Source organism: Miscanthus floridulus, chromosome 11 (assembly GCF_019320115.1).
Source record: "Miscanthus floridulus cultivar M001 chromosome 11, ASM1932011v1, whole genome shotgun sequence".
NCBI lineage: Eukaryota > Viridiplantae > Streptophyta > Magnoliopsida > Poales > Poaceae > Miscanthus > Miscanthus floridulus.
Genome location: NC_089590.1, coordinates 65252218 through 65272523, shown reverse-complemented (window position 1 = coordinate 65272523; position 20306 = coordinate 65252218). Strand labels below are relative to the sequence as shown.

The following is a 20306-nucleotide window of genomic DNA, read 5'->3' as shown; positions in this document are numbered from 1 at the left end:
TGCCTTGCTACGCTTGGTAGATCGACAGGTCTTCGTCGGGTTGTTCTGAGGGCGCATTACGCCTACGGGCGTTGAGGGTGTCGCATGTGTCACGATGGGGGCCGAGACGCTCATGCACTAGAACTGTGGTGCGTGGCCTGAACGGGAGCGATGTTGGGGTGCTACAGACGAGGTATCCTAGAGAGAGCGGCTCTTCTTGGGCAAGCTGCATCATGATGTTGGCGAACGAAAAAGTGAGGTGGCGTAGGTCCTATCAGGACGGTCAGGTCCTAGGAAGGCGCTGAGCTGGTGCTCTAGCCTCCCATAGTCGAAGTTGAGGAGTTGGTCGCTTCCAGTGGCATGAGCCTCTGGTGTGTGTAGCTGTAGCTCCTCTAGCGCCTCGGCGATTGTGCCAAGGCTGGTGGAGTGGAGAGGTTGGACGACAGCAGGAGCCTACGCTAACTCTCCTTCCATCGTGTCGATGAAGTCTAGGTCCCTGAAGCGCATGTGCGTGCCTGGGACCTAGCTGACATTGTGATTAGCCATACAAGGCATGGTATGGATGTGCAAAAGGCCCCTACCTAGCATGCCAACTATCGGTGTTTCGAGTAAACACCAACGAGTAAATTTCTAATATTGCGCGTCGGGGTCGGATGGTATTCTAAGAGGACACGAGGTTTATAATAGTTTGGGCAGAATATCCCTATATCTAGTTCATTGCTGCTGCTTGTGTTACTAGTACTAAAAAGTTCATAGTAGGGGTTTCAAACAGGCGAGAGAGGGACAAGTCCCAAGTCTCTGGTAGAAAGAACGAATGGGTACTAAGAGCTCAGTCACTGCTCGGCTATGTGTTTGAGGTTCGATGCTAGTGTTGCGATTATTGGTTCAATGCCCCTTAGTGGGGTGCCCTGCTTTCCCTTTTATAGGCCAAGGGAAAGGATGGGTTACAGCAGGAGAAAAGAGGAAAATGAGAGAGAGAAAGTCCTTCAGGGTTGTTGGGCCTTTCTTTTCCTTTGCGTGGGTCCTGCTAACATGGCAGATGGTAACAGTGATAGCTCCACACTGGGCGCCTGTTCGCCTAATGATGCCATGCCCTAGTGTTGTCAGCAGGTTGTGACGTCCCACTCCACCTCGACGGGCGGCGCGATGAACTAGCGTGCTGATCAGTAGCCGTATAGGGAGTAGGCAGCATAGTGACCACACGTCCATCACTGTGGGCGATGTGAGTTCCCTAGAATGACATGTCGTGGGGATGGGTCATGTTGAGACATGACCGTTCCCTACACGATGCTAGAGGTTTGATCTTGGGTTGTACTTTCTAGCCCATAGTGGTTGGCAACGGCGTGAGCTTCCATTAGGAGCCGTGCTAGAGGGATCGGGCGAGGCAGAGCCAGCCCTTAGACGTTGGACGAGGTGGAGCCCACCCTCAAATGTCGGGCGAGGCAGAGCCTACCCTTGGGGGTTAGATGAGGTGGAGCCTGCCCTTAGAGGTCAGGCGAGGTGGAGCCTACGGCCTCGGTATCGAGCGAGGTGGATCGCATGACCTTGGGGTTGGGCAAGGCAGAGCCCGCCCATAGAGGTCGGGTGAGGTGGAGCCCATGGCCTCAGTGTCGAGTGAGGCGGAGCCCATCCCCAGAGGTCGGGCGAGGTGAATCACATGACCTTAGGGTTGGGTGAGGTGGAGCCTGCCCTTAGATGTCAAGCAAGGTGAATCACATGACCTTGGGGTTAGGCAAGGCAGAGCCCACCCTTAGAGGTCGGGCGAGGTAGAGCCTGCGACCTCGGTGTCGAGTAAGGTAGAGTCCACCCTCAGAGAGTCAGAGGTTAGGCGAGGTGGATCGTATGACCTTGGGGTCAAGTGAGGTGGAGCCCGTGGCTAGAGGTTGGCAAGGCAGAGCTCGCAGCCTCGGTGTCGGTTGTAGCTGTAGTCGCTCCTTTGACTGTCTGGATGGATTAACATATAACGACCATTAGCCCCTCCTCTTCGGGTACCCTAGTATCGGTCCCCAACAGTACCACTAGCCCAATTCCAAACTCTATAAGCCTTGCTAGTAGTTGAGTAACCAAGCAAGAAACATTCATCATATTTCTTTTCAAACTTGCTCAATCTAGGGCCTTTCTTTAATATGTAGCATTTGCAACCAAAAACTCAAAAATATGCCATATTGGGCTTTCTTTCATTCAATAGCTCATAAGGTGTCTTCTCTGTCATGGGGTGATAATAGAGTCGGTTGCTATAGTAGCAAGCCATGTTGATTGCTTCGGCCCAAAATAAATGACTCACATTGTACTCACTCAACATTGATCTTGCCATGTCAATCAAAGTTCTATTCTTTCTTTCAACTAGGCTATTTGATTGTGGAGTGTACTTGGCCGAGAATTGATGCCTAATTCCAAACTCATCACACAAATCATCAACTCTTGTATTCTTGAACTCACTACCATTGTCACTTCTCACCTTTTTTATGGTTGTTTCAAATTCATTGTGAATTCTCTTGATGAATGTCTTGAAGGTTGCAAATACATCACTCTTCTCAACAAGAAATAACACCCAAGTGTATCTAGTGAAATTATTTACAATCATAAATTCATATTTGTTTCCACCAATGCTAGTGTATGTGGCTGGTCTAAACAAGTCTATGTGCAATAACTCAAATGCCTTAGATGTGCTCATCATGCTCTTCTTAGGATGTGTGTTATCAACTTGCTTTCTGGCTTGACATGCACTACACCCATGGCTTGAAAAATCTTAGTATTTATTTCATATCTTTTATAAACTCTAATTGGGTTGTCATCAATCACCAAAAAGGGGGAGATTGAAAGTGCAATCAAGCCCTAATTGTAGGTTTTGGTGATAATGATGATGCAATTAGAGAACTAATGAGATTTATCGAGATGGCAAGCAGGGAATTTATATTCGAGGATGCTACATGAAATAGAGGAGCCCCCAATTACAAATGTAGATGGCTTTAAACTAAAAGGAGGTTTAATTTTTTTTATATTTTAAATTTGAGTATAGGAAAAAGCCATACTATAAAGGGGGACATGATGCTTAAGCTAATATGTGCTACCAAGTGCTCAAACAATCACATGCATCCTTAGATTCATAGCCAAGATAGTCTACACTTCACTATTATCCTTGTTGTCTTGCGTGGTGTGGCACTACTGTACTTGAAGAGAGGCACTGCCGTACTTAAGTCGATGCACAAGGAAGTGAACGCCCACACTGACTTCCCCGGATGGCTCAAGATGTATTAAAAGAAAGTGCTCGACCCTAAGGTCACGGGCTCTGTCTTGCCTGACCTCGAGGCCATGGGCTCCGTCTCGCCTAACCTCAAAGCCGTGAGCTCCGTCTCACCTGACCCCTTGGGTGCGGTGACCGTTGGGGGCTAAGGGGTATATATACCTTTCCCTTTCCTCCCCAACAACCATCTGCCTCTTCTTCCTTACTTCAGCATGCCCAAAATAGAGCAGGAGCTCTTTCTCTCTCCCTCCATTGTTGTCCTCAAACCCTCAAGCAAATCCATTGATTTCCCCATCAATCCTTGAGGGAAAAGGGTCCAAAACTCGATTATAGAGCAGCTCCATTGATTCCAAAACTCTAAAGAGCACTTGGTTCATGTTTTAACTAGCGGTTGTGTTTATTACTCTTAGAGCTTGTCTCCTAGCCAACTAGAGCGTCACCCGTAGAGCTTGCAAACTTGTGTGGAAGCCCTAGGAGGTTTGTAACCATCTCTTGAAGTTAGTAAACTCACCCCTCATCCCAAGAGTTAAGTCTCTTGATTTGAGAATGAGGAAGGGTTGGAAAGCCCTAAGCCTTAGTGGATAACCTCAACAACATGGAGGTAGGCAAGCCTTGGTTGCGAGCCAAACCACAGGATAAATTATTGTGTCACTTGTGCTTGATTTACATTACTTGCATGACATATTGTGGTTGAGGTGATTTCTAGGGTTTCTGTAGATCTACTTGTGTGTGGCGTTCTTACCACTTCTAGCTCTTGATCAGTGATTGCCATACCTACAGTAAGCTAGGAAATTTCTCTGATCTAAGTTTTCGTTCACGAATTTTGAACTATGATTTGAAGTTGTCTGCAGGTACAACAGTGCCACTATTCTGGCCCTATAGTGCCGCCCTCTAGAGCGGCAGTGCTGCTGGGTGAATTTGATAAAAGTTTGAGTGTTTGTTCTGACAGGCCTATTCACCCCCTTTAGGCCAACCAGAGATCCTACACTATCCAAACAATTCTAGTTGCTATAATCAATAGGCACACACAAGAACTAAGTTGCTACTCACTAAGAGCTCCCAAACTTGCTACACTAAAGAGCTCCACTAGATGAACTTAAGCTACAAAGCAAGCTCTCAATTCTAGCTACACTAAAGAGCTTGCTACAACTAGTTTGCGGAAATATAAATGAGTAAGTAAGGTGATTATACCGCCGCATAAAGGAGTGAGCCAATCACAAGATAAATATCAATTCAATCACCAGAAGAATAACAAGGGACAAGAGACAACCATTTTTTCTCTTGAGGTTCACATGCTTGCCGACACGCTAGTCCTCGTTGTGTCGACCAACACTTGGTGGTTCGACAGCTAAGAGGTGTTGCACAAACCTTGTCCACACAATTGGACACCGCAAGAACCTACCCACAAGTGAGGTAACTCAATGACATGAGCAATCCATTAGAGTTACCTTTTGGCACTCTGCTGGAGAAGGTACAAGACCCCTCATAATCAACGGAGCCGGCTACGAACAATCACCAACTCATGCTAAAGTTGCTCCGCTGCTCCAAGCCGTCTAGGTGGCGGCAATCACCAAGAGAAACAAGAAATCTGTAGCCACAACGATCCCTAAGTGCCACTAGATTCAATCACTCAAGCAAATGCGCTTGGAATCACTCTCAATCTCACTACGATGATAAATCAATGATGGAGATGTGTGGGAGGTGTTTGCTTAGGCTTACAAGGATGATAGGAATGTCAAAGTGCCAAGAGAGTGAGCCAAGAGTTGGCCAAGATCTTTAAATAGGGAGACAACCATGAAAGAGTCGTTGGCCCCCTGCTCCCTGCTTTCACGGCCTGACCGGACATGCAGGTGGGTGTGATCAAACGCAGCTTCCTCAATGTCTGGTCGCTAGATTGCCGCCTCGTGTCCCACTTTTGAATGTCATTCGTTGATCTTCAACGGTCAAAACTTTAATCGTTCGTGCACTAAGTGATGATCGGACTCACCTCTGTGATAACCGGACCTAGGGCGTCCCGGCGTCAGGTCATACCCAGAGATGATCTAGAGTGCTAAAAACATGACCGAACATGTCAAGTCAGTGCTAGCATCCGATCATGTCACTGTTCCTACGTGCGCGCTCTCGATGATGACATCACCGTACGTCACTCGCCACCTAACGCAGTAGTGTCGTGTCCGATCGCCTACAAATGTTGGTATCCAATAGGTGATCGGATGCACTAGAGGCAATGTTCGATCGCTCCTCAGCCCCCTCAGCCAGCTGCCCGGGGTGAGTCCGGTGCCGATCACCCCGCGGCCAGCGTCCGGTCGTGGACTTCTTCCTCCTTTTCTTTTTCTAAGTCCACAACCACTTCACCCTTGCTTCCAACTTGCTAACCACAAAGTGTAGAACTTGTGTGCACGTGTGTTAGTATTTTTCAAAGCATTTTACAAGGGTCAAAGTTAGCACACTAGGTTCCTGAATGCATATGCAAAAATCATGTCACCTAGTGGCACTCGATAAACCGTTTAGCCGAAGATTTCCCCTCTTTATAGTACGGCTATCGATCCTAAGTCACTCACACCCTTTATGGTGTCTTGAGTGCAAAACAAAAACCTATCTTATACCTTTGCCTTGATCTTATTGGTTTTGGTTTTTCTCTTTCTTCTTTTCTAAGTTAAGTTTGATCATCATCATCTCATGTCCACCTCCATCACCATGGACCTCATTTTGCTCAATCACTTGGATTGCACCAACCTAGCTCATATCAATGCTTATGACAAAGGTTAGTGCTATGTTTCATCAATTATCCAAAACCAAACTAGGGCTTTCATCGGCGTGGCGCGTGGTCATGGGTCCGCACGGCGTGACGGTCGTTCCACAGTGTTGGTTGATGTGGCGGTCGTTCTACGAATGGATTATGGGTGAAAACCCTACTTGGCTTGCTCTAGGCCGGCGGCAGTGGTGCATCCTATGTCACCTACCTTCTTGGAGGCGTTGCCAAAAATCCATTCATGGCGTTTGCCGATGGGGGCAGGTCTGAGGGGCGAAAGTCCTACTTGAGTGCTTGTCAGCATTGGTGGTGCCTGTGGATGTCACAACCCTTCATGAAGGCTTTGTTGAGCACTCCTGTTGTAGCCTTGCTCCTTTCGCACCTACTAGAGCTACCCCTATGGAGTTGTGCCTATGTGTGCTTCATTCTTCTCACTGCAGTGGTCTGTCCCATGTCTTGTGGTGCTGTAGTTGTTTGATTTATCGTAGCGGATGCTTTGTCGTTACTGCTTGGGCGGATGCTTTGCCACTGACGTCGCTTCAGTCTCCCTCCCCCTCTAGCAGATGCTTTGCTGCTAAGTGTAGGTTGGCCCATGCTCTTTCATAGCAGATGCTTTGCTGCTATTGTCGTGCGTGTATCTTCGGCAGATACTTGGCCGTTGTGCTTCTCTAGTGGATGCTATGCCATCGTCGTCGTGCTTGCTTGTGCTTCCTTGGTGGATGCTTTGCCGCCATTGCTATTGGAAGCTTGTCTCGTCTAATCTTGGTGGATGCTTTGCCACCATGGTTACACTGCTCCGTTGGGTTCCACTACGTCGTTGTGTTTAGTCACAGGTTCCAGTCCATAGGCGTGTTGAGGCCATGGATCTCTTGGCCGTGTTTATCTGGTTGTTCTTTCTTTTTGTGTGGCTTTGGGACTACTGTGGTAATCCTAGGATTACTGGAGCATCCTTGTAATGTTACAAAAACTCTACTTCTGCTTAATGAAAATCATGCCAAGGCACGTGAAAAAGAGAGGAGATTGTATGTCTAAAGCCTTGTTTAGTTTCTCCCCCTAAGGTTTACTCCCTATCCCATCGAATGTTTAGTCACATACATGGAGTATTAAATATAGACGAATCTTTTAAGCCTAATTAGTCCATGATTTAACAATGTTGTGCTACAGTAACACATATGCTAATAATAGATTAATTAGGCTTAATAAATTCGTTTTGCGGATTACTATCAGATTCTATAATTTGTTTTTTATTAGTATCTGAATACCTCATGCGATACCCCTATATAACATCTGATATGACACCCCAAAACTTTATCTACTGGATTTAAACAAGGCTTAAATAGAGGAGTAGATGACAAGAATAATTACTGATTGTTAAAATGTATGTGTCTAGGTTCATTGTAACACGGTGCAATCATCAGGTTGTTGAGTAGGCACCGGTGGTTGTGCATGTGAGCATGCATAGATAGAGATCTCAGGTATAGTTTGCTGTAATTCTACCGTGATGTACAAGGCCACGTAGGGGGCTTTTCCCTGCCTATATAACACGTAACCAAGAGCCAAAGAAGGGCATCTTGTTCCTTCATTTTTTACATGGTACCAGAGCCATCTAATCTAGGGACCCATGGCGCAAACACCAGCCACCACCGCCCTCTCCTTTGGTCTCCTTCCCATGGTGATGGAGAAGCTCACTAGAGGCAACTACGGCATGTGGCATGCTCAGGTGTCGTCGGCTCTCAAAGGGGCCCAACTCACGGGGTTCATCAAGCCCACCGCGAAACCGCCACCGGAGTTCCTAGACACCGCCGGCAAGAACGATGACACGGCGGACGACAAGCAGGTCAACCCACTGCCCAATCCAGAGTACGAGAAGTGGGTAGCCAAGGATAGTCAGGTGCTTAGCTACTTTTTTTCATCTCTGTCCAAGGAAATCTTTTCCCAGGTGTCATCTACATCTACCGCTGTGGAGCTCTGGGCTACGATCTAGGCATTGCATGCCTCACAGTCCCATGCGTGTGTGATCGCCACACGCATGGCGCTCGCCACGGCATCTAAAGGAGCATCAACAATGGTGGAGTACTTGACAAAGATGAAGGGTCTCGCTGATGAGATGGCATTGGCGGGACGCAAGCTAGAGGACGAGGAGCTCGTCTCCTACATCCTCACCGAACTCGTCAGCGACTTCAACTCTATCGTCTCGGCGGTCGTAGCAAGGGTCGAGCCAATCACCGTGTTGGAGCTCTACGCACAGCTAGTCAGCTTCGAGCAGTGCATGGAGATGCAAGGTGGGGGAGCTCCATCCTCGGCCAACATGGTGATGAAGAATGGTCGCGAGGGCGGCAACGTCAACAACAGCCCTTGCAATGGTCGTGGTGGAGGCGGCCGAGGCAGCTTCGGTCGTTGACACAAGGGAGGCCATGGCGGCACTGGAGGTGGTCGCGGCTGCTTCCAATCTGGCATATTTTGCCAGTTGTGTGGCAAAGAGGGACACACGGTGGTGCGCTGTTTCAAGAGGTTTGACACCTCCTACACCGGCCCCTAGCAGAAGATAGCTGCTTCAGCAACCTCCAACTACGGCATGGACACCAACTGGTAAATGGATATCGGTGCCACTGATCACATCACAGGGGAGCTCGAGAAGCTAACCATCCATGACAAGTACTCCGGCAACAAGCAAGTGCATGCGGCAAATGGAATAGGTATGGAGATTGGTTATGTTGGTCATAGCGTTTTGCATTCCCCACGTACCCATATTCATCTTAATAATGTGCTCCATGTTCCACAAGCAAGTAAAAGTCTTATCTCTGTAAATTGTTTAGCTCGTGACAATAATGCTTTTCTAGAATTTCATCCAAATCACTTTTCCATCAAGGAACAGGGGACCAAGAGGACTCTCCTGTGAGGTAGATGTGAAGGGGGCCTCTATCCCCTCAAGTCATCCTACAATAAGCAAGTGCTTGGTGCATCCAAGCTGTCATCGTCATTATGGCATGCTAGGCTAGGACATGCGTCTCCTGCCATGGTGCAGCAAGTTCTGAGCCACCATAATCTTCCTTTTGTTAGAAACTCGAATAAAGCTGAAATTTGTGATGCATGTCAGCGGGGCAAGAGCCAGCAGCTACCTTATCCTAAGTCAACTAGTGTTTCTACTAGTCCCATGGATTTAGTCTTCTCTAGTGTGTGGGGGCCGGCACCTACGTCGATCGGCAAAAACATCTATTATGTAAGCTTTATTGATGATTATTCAAAGTTTACTTGGATCTATCTATTGCTCCATAAATCAGAAGTATTCTCTTGTTTTCGTGATTTTCAAAACCTTGTCGAGCGACAATTTGGTCGCAAGATCTTAAATGTACAAACAGACTAGGGAGGTGAATATCAAACCTTGAATTCCTTTTTAGGCGCATAGGCATAGAACATCTTATTTTGTGTCCCCATGCACATCAACAAAATGGCTCCGCTAAACACAAGCACATGCACATTGTTGAGATAGGACTCTCTCTACTTGCTCATGCTGCCATGCCATTAAAATTTTGGGATGAAGCATTTCTTACAGCTGTATTTCTTATAAACGCCTCCCTTCCATAGTCATCCATAGTGACACACCTTACGAGCGCCTCCATGGTCACAAACCTAACTACTCCTTCCTCAGAATCTTTGGTTGTGCCTGCTGGCCCAACCTTCGTCCATATAACACCACGAAATTTGAATTCCGCTCTAAACGGTGTGTCTTCCTCAGCTACAATAATTCACACAAGGGGTTTAAGTGTTTAGATCCCTCTGTAGGTCATGTGTATATTTCTCGTGAAATTGTGTTTGATGAGAATGTGTTTCCCTTCTCTGAACTCCATCCCAACGCTGGTGCACGGTTGCGAGCGGAAATTTCTCTTCTTCCTGAATCCCTCCTCAATTCCACTTCTTTTGGGGATGCAAAATTGCATGATCGACATGTTACTAACTCCGTGCCTAATACTGTGTCAAGTTCTCCTAGTTATCAGTTGGATGTAGGAACAAACTCGGCGAGAAACAGAACAAATCTAGCATCGAACGGTGAAAAAACGGCGTCGCCCGCTTGTTCTCACATGTGTCTCCATGGCAGAGACCAGGCTGATGCGAGTGCGGGATTCGAAGCTAATCCTGTCATTGAATCCGCCTCGGGATCGCTGGCTAATTCGCGTGTAGGCGCGTTGGCACCGCCAGTCGGGTCTTCAGCGAGATCGTTTGCGGCAACATCCAGCGCGCTGCCTCCCATCTCCGCTACGAGTCTACCGACAGGTGTAGGACTGCAGCTGCCATCTACTGCGGCTGTTGGCAATCTGCTGCCGATGGAGATCCTCCCCTCTGGATCTTCTGTGGCTGTGGATCCTATTTCTCCTACTGCGCCACCTCGCCCGATCACACGCCTCTCTCAAGGGATCAGTCGGCCCAAGCAGTACATCGATGGCACGGTGAGATGGTGCATGATGGCAGCTACGTCTGAGGAACCCTCCACTATTAGTGAAGCTCTCCAAGATGAAAATTGGATTGCAGCCATGGACAGTGAGTACCAAGCACTTTGTCGCAACAAGACTTGGCATTTGGTTCATCCACCACACGGCAAAAATATAATTGACTACAAATGGGTCTATAAAGTGAAGCGACGAGCAGATGGATCCATTGATCATTACAAGGCAAGACTTGTTGCTAAAGGTTACAAGCAGAGGTATGGAATTGATTATGAAGATACTTTTAGTCCCGTTGTCAAGGCGGCAACCATACGTCTTATTTTGTCCATAGCTGTTTCAAAGGGGTGGACTCGCAGGCAACTTGATGTTCAAAATGCATTTTTGCATGGAGTTCTTGAAGAGGAAGTATACATGTGTCAACCCCCTGGATATGTTGACAAGGATCGGCCGAATTGGGTGTGTAACCTTGATAAAGCACTCTACGGTCTCAAACAAGCACCTCGCGCCTGGTATGCTCGGTTGTGTAGCAAGCTTAAAACTCTGAGATTTGTTCCATCCAAGGTAGATACGTCTTTGTTTTATTATCAGAAAGGTTGGCATACTATCTTTGTTTTGGTTTATGTTGATGACATAATTGTGGCTAGCTCGTCCAAAGATGCTACTGATGCTTTGCTCCGAGATTTGGAACCGGACTTTGCACTCAAGGATCTAGGTGATCTTCATTACTTCTTGGGCATCGAAGTCAAGAGATCAAGGGACGGTCTCCTATTGTCTCAACAGCGCTATGCTACTGATGTTGTCAAGAGAGCTGGTATGGGCAAGTGCAAACCGATCAACACTCCTCTTGCTAGCTCTGAAAAGTTAAGCACTACAGATGGTGTGAAGCTAGGCCCTAATGATGCGACAAGATTCAGGAGTGTAGTGGGGGCTTTGCAATACCTGACGCTGATTAGACCTGACATTTCTTTCTCGGTGAACAAAGTGTGCCAATTTTTGCATCAACTGACTACGGTGCACTAGAGCGCTGTTAAGCGCATTCTACGGTATGTCCAAGGGACTTTGAACATGGGTCTTAAGGTTCACCCTTCTCAGTCCATGATGGTGAGTGCCTTCAGTGATGCCAACTGGGCAGGATGCCCTGATGACCGACGTTTAACAGGCGGGTTTGCAGTTTTTCTCGGGTGCAATCTCGTCTCATGGTGTGCCAAGAAGCAGCCCATCGTTTCTAGGTCTAGTACTGAAGTCGAATACAAAGCGTTAGCCGATGCCACTGTAGAGGTGATGTGGATTCAGAAGTTACTTGATGAACTTGGGGTTCAACATCCTCGTGCAGCTCGGTTATGGTGTGATAATATTGGAGCTAAGTATTTATCTGCTAATCTAGTTTTTCATGCTCACACTAAACATATTGAGATTGATTTTCATTTCGTCCAAGAAAGGGTTGCTCAGAAACTTTTAGAGATCCGTTTTATTAATTATGCTGATCAGCTAGCTGATGGTTTTACGAAGCCTCTTGTTGCAGCTAAAGTAGAAGAGTTCAAGAACAATCTCAATCTAGTGGCTAGTTGAGATTGAGTGGGGGTGTTAAAATGTATGGCTGTGTTTAGTTGGAGGGAAAGTTGGAATTTGGGTACTGTAGCACTTTCGTTTTTATTTGGCAAATAATGTTTAATCATGGACTAATTAGGCTCAAAACGTTCGTCTCGCGATTTTCAACCAAACTGTGCAATTAGTTTTTTCCGTCTACATTTACTGTTCTATGCACGTATCGCAAGGTTCGATGTGACGGGTACTGTAGCACTTTTTAAAACTATTTTTGGAACTGAACACGCGCTATGTGTCTAGGTTCATTGTAACACGGTGCAATCCTCAGGTTGTTGAGTAGGCACCGGTGGTTGTACATGTGAGCATACATAGATAGAGATCTCACGTATAGTTTGTTGTAATTCTACCGTGATGTATAAGACCACGCAGGGAGCTTTTCTCTACCTATATAAGGGCCTGTTTAGATGGCGAAATTTTTTGCAAAATGACATTGTAGCGTTTTTTGTTGTTATTTGACAATTAGTGTCCAATCCTAGTCTAATTAGGCTTAAAAGATTCGTCTCGTGAATTTCGTCTAAACTGTGTAATTAGTTTTATTTTTTATTTATATTTAATGCTTCATGCATGTGTTCAAAGATTCGATGCGACGGAAAATCTTGAAAAAATTGGTATTTTGGAAGGAAACTAACCTGGACCTAACACGTAACCAAGAGTCCACGAAGGGCATGTTGTTCCTTCATTTTTTACACTGATGCCTCGCAGAACTCAGACACCCAGCAGCAATGGCCTCAATTATTTCAATCCAGCTAGTAGTCACCGGAATAAAAACGCGGAGTCAATTCCTGACTGACCGGAATGTGGCGTGAACCCTACACAAACGCAAGCGGTGTTCCGCGCAAGCACGACGAGCGCAGCGCAGCTGAACCACAGCAGGTGGTCCAGGCTGGGCGCAACTGCGACCCGTTGCGTTGTTGCGTCACGAGGCCAGGCCACCGAAACATCAATCCTCCCGATGATCCAGCCAGCCGCGCGCCCCCGCAGCCTGTTCGGTTGCCTGCTGTGTATAGTCGCTGGTTCACGAAAAAATACCGTTCGCTAATTTATACGAGAGAAAAATACTATTTTAACTAAAAATTTATGATCGTTTACGATAAACCATAGCCAAACGAATGCCTGATAATTCGAGAGCACTTTCAGCATTAGTGCTTGATGCCATGATTACTCTTTAGAGTCAAAGAGAATGTACTACTGAAAGATTACTATACTAGTGTAATGCTACAAGCACCGCACCCGATCGATGGAATGAAGGGATTTTGAGAGTCCCGGGGCCGGCTCCACACGCACCTGGACCCCGTGCCGTAGCTGTGCAGGGCGTGACATGTCTGCAGCGAGCGCTGGGCGCTGCATCTTCTACGACGGGCTCACCGTTCGCTCTGGACCGAGTTCTGATTCAAGTCCGGCGGGGCTCCGGGCTCTATCCCTTCTTGGATTATCGCCGGCAATATCTCGCCCCTCCCAGCACGCGTATCCTGGCCCTTTAGTTTGAAAATGACCTGCGACGGTGCCTTCATTCTGCGTATCAGGTTCGCCCTTTTTGAGCGAGAACGACCTCACCTCTGCTTTAGCTTGGTCGCCATCTTCAACCATCGAGGCCATATTCTCTCCTCATATGGTAGGGCTGGACGTATATAAAAGAAAAAAACAGCTTCAGGTTACACCCTGTTCGTTTGATCGTATCAGTCATGTTTATCAATCATGATACAGCGTTTTTCTCTTTCAACAAAACAACAAGTCGACTTATAAACCATAGAAACGATCGATCGAATATGACGTAAATTGAGGACTGAAGAGTTGGTCTCTAGGTCCCCTTGTTTACTAATTTCTCGCCTCTAAAGTACAATCAGACTTGTTAATGACATGGTCGATGCCACACTAGTAGTAGTATAAGCCGATGAAATCGCGTGCTGCTACGCCGACGCGGCTAGAGGCTTGCCAAATGCCAATTGGGAAAGGCCTGCGGGGCTGTATCGTAGTCGTGGTACAGCAAAGTGAGAGCCACCAGAGCGGACCCCAGCGTCCCATGTGGCCTGCCCCCTGCGTGTACAGTGCACAGCGCTGCACTGCTGCTACAGAGATGCTGCATGCCTGTCCCTGCGTTGCCCTTTTGTAGACTCTATCTAGTCAGTCCAGAGGCAGACGCCAACGTGCAGTCAGAAACCAGCCATCTACTCAGATACTGTAATGTAACAGATCGAGCGTACAGTATATGCTGAGATACGTATCGGCCAAAATAATACGTAAGAAAAATGAGCGTTTAAAATTTGGTCTATATAACCATCAAATAACCTGATTGGATAGCTAAAAGTAGGACCGCAAATCTGGGCTGACTCAAGTTTTGCTGTTGTTGCATCTTTATAGAACGTAGGACGGTAGGAGTACCGGTACTGTTTGGCTGATGTTTTTTTTTTTTTTGCTAATTTCGGTTCATTTAATAATATTCTATGAGAAAAAATAAATTGAAACCGGCTGATAAGTTCAAGCTTCGCTAGCTTATGCACCAATGGTCAGGTGCGGCTGTGCTCGATGCACAAGTTTTCTTACGTTAGTAAATTCACTTTTTTTCGTTTAGAAAATGGAGCCCACTGCCCACTTACATGAAAGTTCAGAATTTCAGATAGTTATTTTTTTTCAATGATACGGAGAACACTCTTGTCTTAATCAGTGCCGGTCCTAAGATTTTGAGGGCCATCTGGCGAACTTGTCGCGACGGCCCCTTTCGACAAATGTTTTTTTAGGTAACATTTTAAAATTCTAACACCTGACCTAAATTACAAGAAAAACATAACTATATGAGTACAAAGTACTAGACAAAAATTGAACAAGGAAAAAAAACCTAGGGCCCAGACAATTTGGATATGAACTTATTCAGAACCAAGATTCACAAATCACAAAAGGGCAGAAGGCAATAACCAAGATCAGATGTCGTCGTCTTCGTCGAGCCCTGCTTCAGCTGCCTGGTCGCCGTCGTCGTCTGGAACGCCGTCGTCTGGCTTCTGGAAGACTAGAACTCGAGCATCGGTGTCTCGGTGATCTGCGCTGGTGATCGCGTGGTGAACTGGTGATCGGCACTACGTCTCTCGCAGTCTCCCGTCTCGCCAGAAGTCCGGAAGTCACGACTTGCGATCGCTATGTGCGCGTGTGCGAGTGTTGGCGGCTCGGCTCCTAGCCTCCCGGAAAGAAAGAGGCCGACGATTCCTTTTGCTGATGGACCACTGCATCTTCTCATTAATCTTAAATCCTAATGGACTATAGCTAAAGAGTATGGAGTATTATATACTTAGACTTGGCCTCATCCCGCGAGGGCCCTCGGCCGTCGCACCTCCTGCCCACCCCTTAGGGCCGGCACTGGTCTTAATAAGCTCAACTTCTCGTTTCCTCTGATATCCAATACCTGTGACTGCACTCTTCAATCACAGTTTATACGGCCTAGTCCTATGAGTAAACAAAACAAAAGCGCTCGTGGATGAACTTCACGAGGGGCTGCGTTTGTTTACATAAAGAGAGGCTGAGTTTCTTTACATAATAAAGAGAGATCAGATTAGAGTTTCTGATTTTGTATCAAAGTATGCTCGTAAAGTTTATACCTGACTTTGCTATAAGTTTAGTGCTAACAATAATAATTGACGTAGAAGTTATTCTTTCTGATTAATAAGGTTAAGCTTTTTCTTAAAAAATGCCAAATTTTCTCCATCACTAATATACACCTACGAGTACTACCTCTACTAGAGGTGTTCATCTACCACTGCAGTGATTTGAGAGACAAGAAAAAAGGCACAGCGACAGCATAATGGTAGCTAGAAAAATAAATAAAAATTACAACAAAAATCAGGCCGCTTTTATAAATGGTTCCACCCGGGGGGCCTAGGGTCTGGCGCGGCCCTATCCCTATCCGGCTATCCCCATCAGGCATCAGCTCCTCCCCACAAAGCCCTGTCCACAAAAAAACTCGTACAAGACGGAGCCCATGGCCTCTCGCGACGGCGCCGCCACCTTCCAAGTCTACCGGCCCATGCCCGCGCCCGCGCCCACGCCCACGCCGGTGCCGATGTCTCTGGCGGCCGCCGCAGCTCCAGCCGCCGACGCCGCGGCGCCCGCGCCGAAGAAGGCGAAGAGCCCGGGCGCGGGCAAGGACCGGCACAGCAAGGTGAACGGGCGCGGGCGGCGCGTGCGGATGCCGATCGTGTGCGCGGCGCGCGTGTTCCAGCTCACCCGCGAGCTCGGGCTCAAGTCGGACGGCCAGACCATCGAGTGGCTGCTCCGCCAGGCCGAGCCCTCCATCCTCGCGGCCACGGGGTCTGGCACCACCCCGGCCGTCTTCTCCTGCTCCTCCGCCCCGTCCACCTCCGCTTCCGGCGCCTCCCTCTCGCTCCTCGGGAAGCGCTCGCGCGAGGAGCACGAGCCGGCGGTGGCGCCGGCGCCGTTCTGGGCGACCCTGCAGACGCAGGCGCGGCCCGTGGCGGCGTGGGGACTATCTCCCGCGCAGGAGGCGGCGGCGCAGGCGTACGCGTCGGTGGCGGCGCAGGGCCACCACCACCTCAACCTGCTCTCCGTGCTCTCCGGCGCCACGAGGCCGTCAGAGGAGGAGTCCCGGTGACTGCCGCCGCCGCATTGTTGCATGCGTTGACGCGTGGCATGCCGCATGTCGTGCTTTTGCGTCTCGTTTCGTGCATCTCCGCTCTCCTTTGGGTGCATTTCGCGTGTTTTTCCTGTGATTTTGCGGAGTGAGGAATGGGGCGAGCTGGAGAAGGATCAAGAACGCGAGATCGGGACGGGGTAGCGGTTGTAGATAGCATTCGTCAGGTTTGTGTTTGTGATGAATGGAGCTTCTGTTGTGCGTTCTCGCCGCCGCGTGTGTGCGGTGGTTCTGTTCTGTGGTGTGGTTATGTATGCATGCCGAATTGTCAACTGATCTGAATTCTAACACGATGTCCCGGTGTGTTATTCTGCATGACATTGCCTGCTGTTTGAATACAAACCTTTGCCCTTTGAGAAGTCGGAATCCAGCAGTTAATCGATGCTGAGGTCGATCATGGCTGGTGAGATTGGCTTCTCCTGCAACCGTGAAAGTGAAACAATGATGAAGCACTCCCACATTATTCACCGTCTCATAATCCATACTTTTCAGTTTTTTAGCTAGAATAATATTTTTTTTCTCACACTAATTCAGCTGAAACAGTATTTTAATTTGTTTTTTCCGCTAAGAGAACGAGGCCATACAGTATTCTCATGGGATGGCCGCTCATGGCAGCTGGTAGCTTGCTGCAACTTTGGTTTCCTGCAAACCCAGGCCACATGTTCAGCGTGTTCGGCTGCTCAGCTTCGGCGGGCGGGCCTCTCTCGTTAAGGCCCCGTTTAGATAAAAAAAAATTTAGATTTTGGTTTACTGTAGTATTTCGTTTGTATTTGGTAATTAGTGTCTAATTATGGACTAATTAGGTTCAAAAGTTTCGTCTCGCGATTTCTCGACCAACTATGTAATTAGTTTTTTTTTCGTCTACATTTAGTACTCCATGCATGTGCCGCAAGATTCGATGTGACAGTTACTATGCAAATTTTTTTGGCAACTAAACGGGCCTAAAATCCAGCATAAACAGTGTTTTCGGCTGCTACAGTGGTAATTTAATGTGAGCCGAATACTCTCGTCGTTGCCAAGGAACAGGATAGGCCGTGCTATCCTCTCCTGTCTCTGCACTGTGGCAAAAGCTGCAGCTCCTGCCCTGCTCTGCGTCCGTCTGAAAGGTTCAGGCTGTTTCGGGGACATGATTCGTGTCAAGCTGTAGGTCACTCACTCTAAAAAGGCGTCCGACCTTGTACAGACCATGCTCGCAGACTTTTGTACAGTACTCCTATATCAAGCAAGTATCAACGGTTCGCTTTGTTCCAAATTCGCAGACTGATCTCTTTGATCTTCTACGTAGCACCAGACACCAGTGCACAAGCACACAACTACAGCTACCTCAGATCATACTCGGGTAATCGCAACAAGTATCGGCGCCATTTTCTCGGCGGATGACGCTCTTCTAGATTCAACGAGATGAATGATCATGGCCATGGCAATGCGCCAATGCTGAGAGAGAACTGAGGAGAGGCAGGCAAGCCGCTGCAGCACCACAACTGCACGGACTTCACAGGCTCAGGCTGGCCCATCGTGTAGTAGGTTGGTGGCTGCCAGCCAGCGAGGTTCATGAGCATTGCCTGTTGGCGCTGGTCCCACGCGACATGTCAGTGGTGCGTACTGGAAGGGTCCCGTTCGGTTCCGGGTGAAAAGTTCTGGGTTCGACTTGCTTCGGTGTGGCATAGTTCTTGGTGTACGTGTCGAACTTACATACAGAGGAAAACAAATAACTAAGGGCAAGGGCTTGTGTTCTTACTACTAGAAATATATATCTTTCAGTTCCTGCGTTGTCATAACTGCGGGGATAGCTCAGTTGGGAGAGCGTCAGACTGAAGATCTGAAGGTCGCGTGTTCGATCCACGCTCACCGCATGTTTTTGTTACCTTTTCTCCCTTTTTTTTGTTGTTATTGCTGGTTTTGTTCCTGTTTTTGTTCTTCCTCTGTAATATGTCCAGCTTTTCCTGTTTTTGTTACTTTTTTTTTCTTTTTTTGTTGTTTTTGCTGGTTTTTTTTCCTGTTTTTGTTCTTCCTCTGTATATGTTCAGCAATGTGTTTTGTTGTTTTTTCCTCCTCTTTTTTTTTCTGTTTTTGTTGCTTTTTTTTCTTCTGTGTTTGCTGTTTTTGTTCTTCCTCTGTATATACTCCGTATGCGGCAGTGTGCTTTTTTTGTTTTTTTTCCTCCTGCAATGTGGTTTTGCTGTCGTTATGTGTTTTGTTGCTGTCGTTTTGTCCATCTCTATATGCAGCAATGCGTTTTATTTGTTGTCCTTTTCTCTTCCTCAGTATATGCTGTAGATTTGTATTGATCAACTGGACAACGTTGTAATGATCATGTCATGTGCATATATAGATTACAATCATGGCCTTTGGCCAAGCCTGTACTGGCGAGGGCGTTACACGCGATCGGACAAGCGCACAGAGCGGGAGCATGGGCGCCATGGAGATCGGGTCATTCGGTTGGCATTGCGGCGAGTGCGCGATGGGCGGCTTTAGCTGTTGCAGAGTGCAGAGCTGTTTTCGCTGACATCCCCCCCCCCCCCCCCCCCCCCCCCCGCAGTCTCGACGTCGGGCGCGGTGACGGAGAGACTGTCTCTGAACTCGAAGAACAGCGCCGAAGGCAGCCCTTTGGTGAACACATCAGCGAGTTGGCGCGCACTGGGAACGTGCGTGACGCGAAGCTCTCCAATGGCCACTTTTTCCCGAACGAAGTGGATGTCTAGCTCAATATGCTTGGTTCGCCGGTGGTGGATAGGGTTCCTGGACATGTAAACTGACGATATGTTGTCGCAGAAGGCCACAGTCGTTGAGGGAACCTTGCAGAGGAGCTCGCCAAGAAGATGTCGAAGCCAAGAGCACTCGGAGACGGCGTTGGCGATGGCGCGGTACTCAGCTTCGGCGCTCGACCTTGACACCGTGGTTTGTCTCTTGGATGACCACGAGATGAGTGAACTGCCGAGGAAGACGCAAAACCCTGAAGTCGAACGTCGCGTGTCTGAACAACTGGCCCAGTCGGCGTCACTGTAGGCGGTGATCGTCGGTGAAGGAGCGGCACATAGTTGGATGTCGAGGCTCGTCGTCCCTTTGACGTACCGGAGGATGCGTTTCATCATCGCTTGGTGCACGTCCCTCGGTGTGTGCATGTGTAAGCACACTTGCTGCACAGCGTACGCAATGTCTGGACGTGTGATCGTCAGATATTGCAATGCGCCAGCGATGCTTCAGTAAGTGGTGGCGTCGTCGATGAGCTTGCCGTCAGCAGCTGATGCTTTCGGCTTGGTGTTCGCAGGCATGGCAATGAGGTTGCAGTTGGCCATGCCAGTGCGCTCCAAGAGATCCTCGACATACGCCGGCTGGGAGAGGAAGAAGCCATCTTTGGTATGTCGAACGTTGATGCCGAGGAAATGTCGAATTGGCCCCCATGTCCTTCACAGCAAATGCGTCGTGTAGTCAAGCGATGACATGACGAAGGAGCGACGTCGAGGATGTCGATAGGATCATGTCGTCGACATATAGAAGCAGGTACGTCGTGCCCCCGTTGCGGTGGTAGACGAAGAGGGAGGAGTCGGCCTTAGACTGAATGAACCCCAAGCTGGTGATGTGCCCGACGAAGCGTTCGAACAACGCCCGTGGTGCTTGGCGAAGACCGTAGAGGGACCACGACAAGAGACA

General features: G+C 48.2%; 1 protein-coding gene and 1 non-coding gene across 2 annotated transcripts; both read left to right on the top strand.

The window, feature by feature from the left end:
* The first annotated feature begins 15918 nt into the window (after nucleotides 1–15918).
* LOC136494758 (transcription factor PCF1-like) lies at nucleotides 15919–17014 on the top strand. Its single transcript, XM_066490930.1, has one exon. The coding sequence runs from the start codon at nucleotides 15987–15989 to the stop codon at nucleotides 16614–16616; it is 630 nt and encodes a 209-aa protein (XP_066347027.1). The 5' UTR covers nucleotides 15919–15986; the 3' UTR covers nucleotides 16617–17014.
* A 1421-nt stretch (nucleotides 17015–18435) lies between these two features.
* TRNAF-GAA (transfer RNA phenylalanine (anticodon GAA)) lies at nucleotides 18436–18508 on the top strand. Its single transcript has one exon. It is a non-coding gene; the product is annotated as a tRNA-Phe (tRNA).
* The last annotated feature ends 1798 nt before the right edge of the window (nucleotides 18509–20306 follow it).

Bases quoted from the DNA above. Each gene is read 5' to 3' on its own strand.
- LOC136494758 (XM_066490930.1), top strand. From the start codon at position 15,987: ATGGCCTCTCGCGACGGCGCCGCCACCTTCCAAGTCTACCGGCCCATG.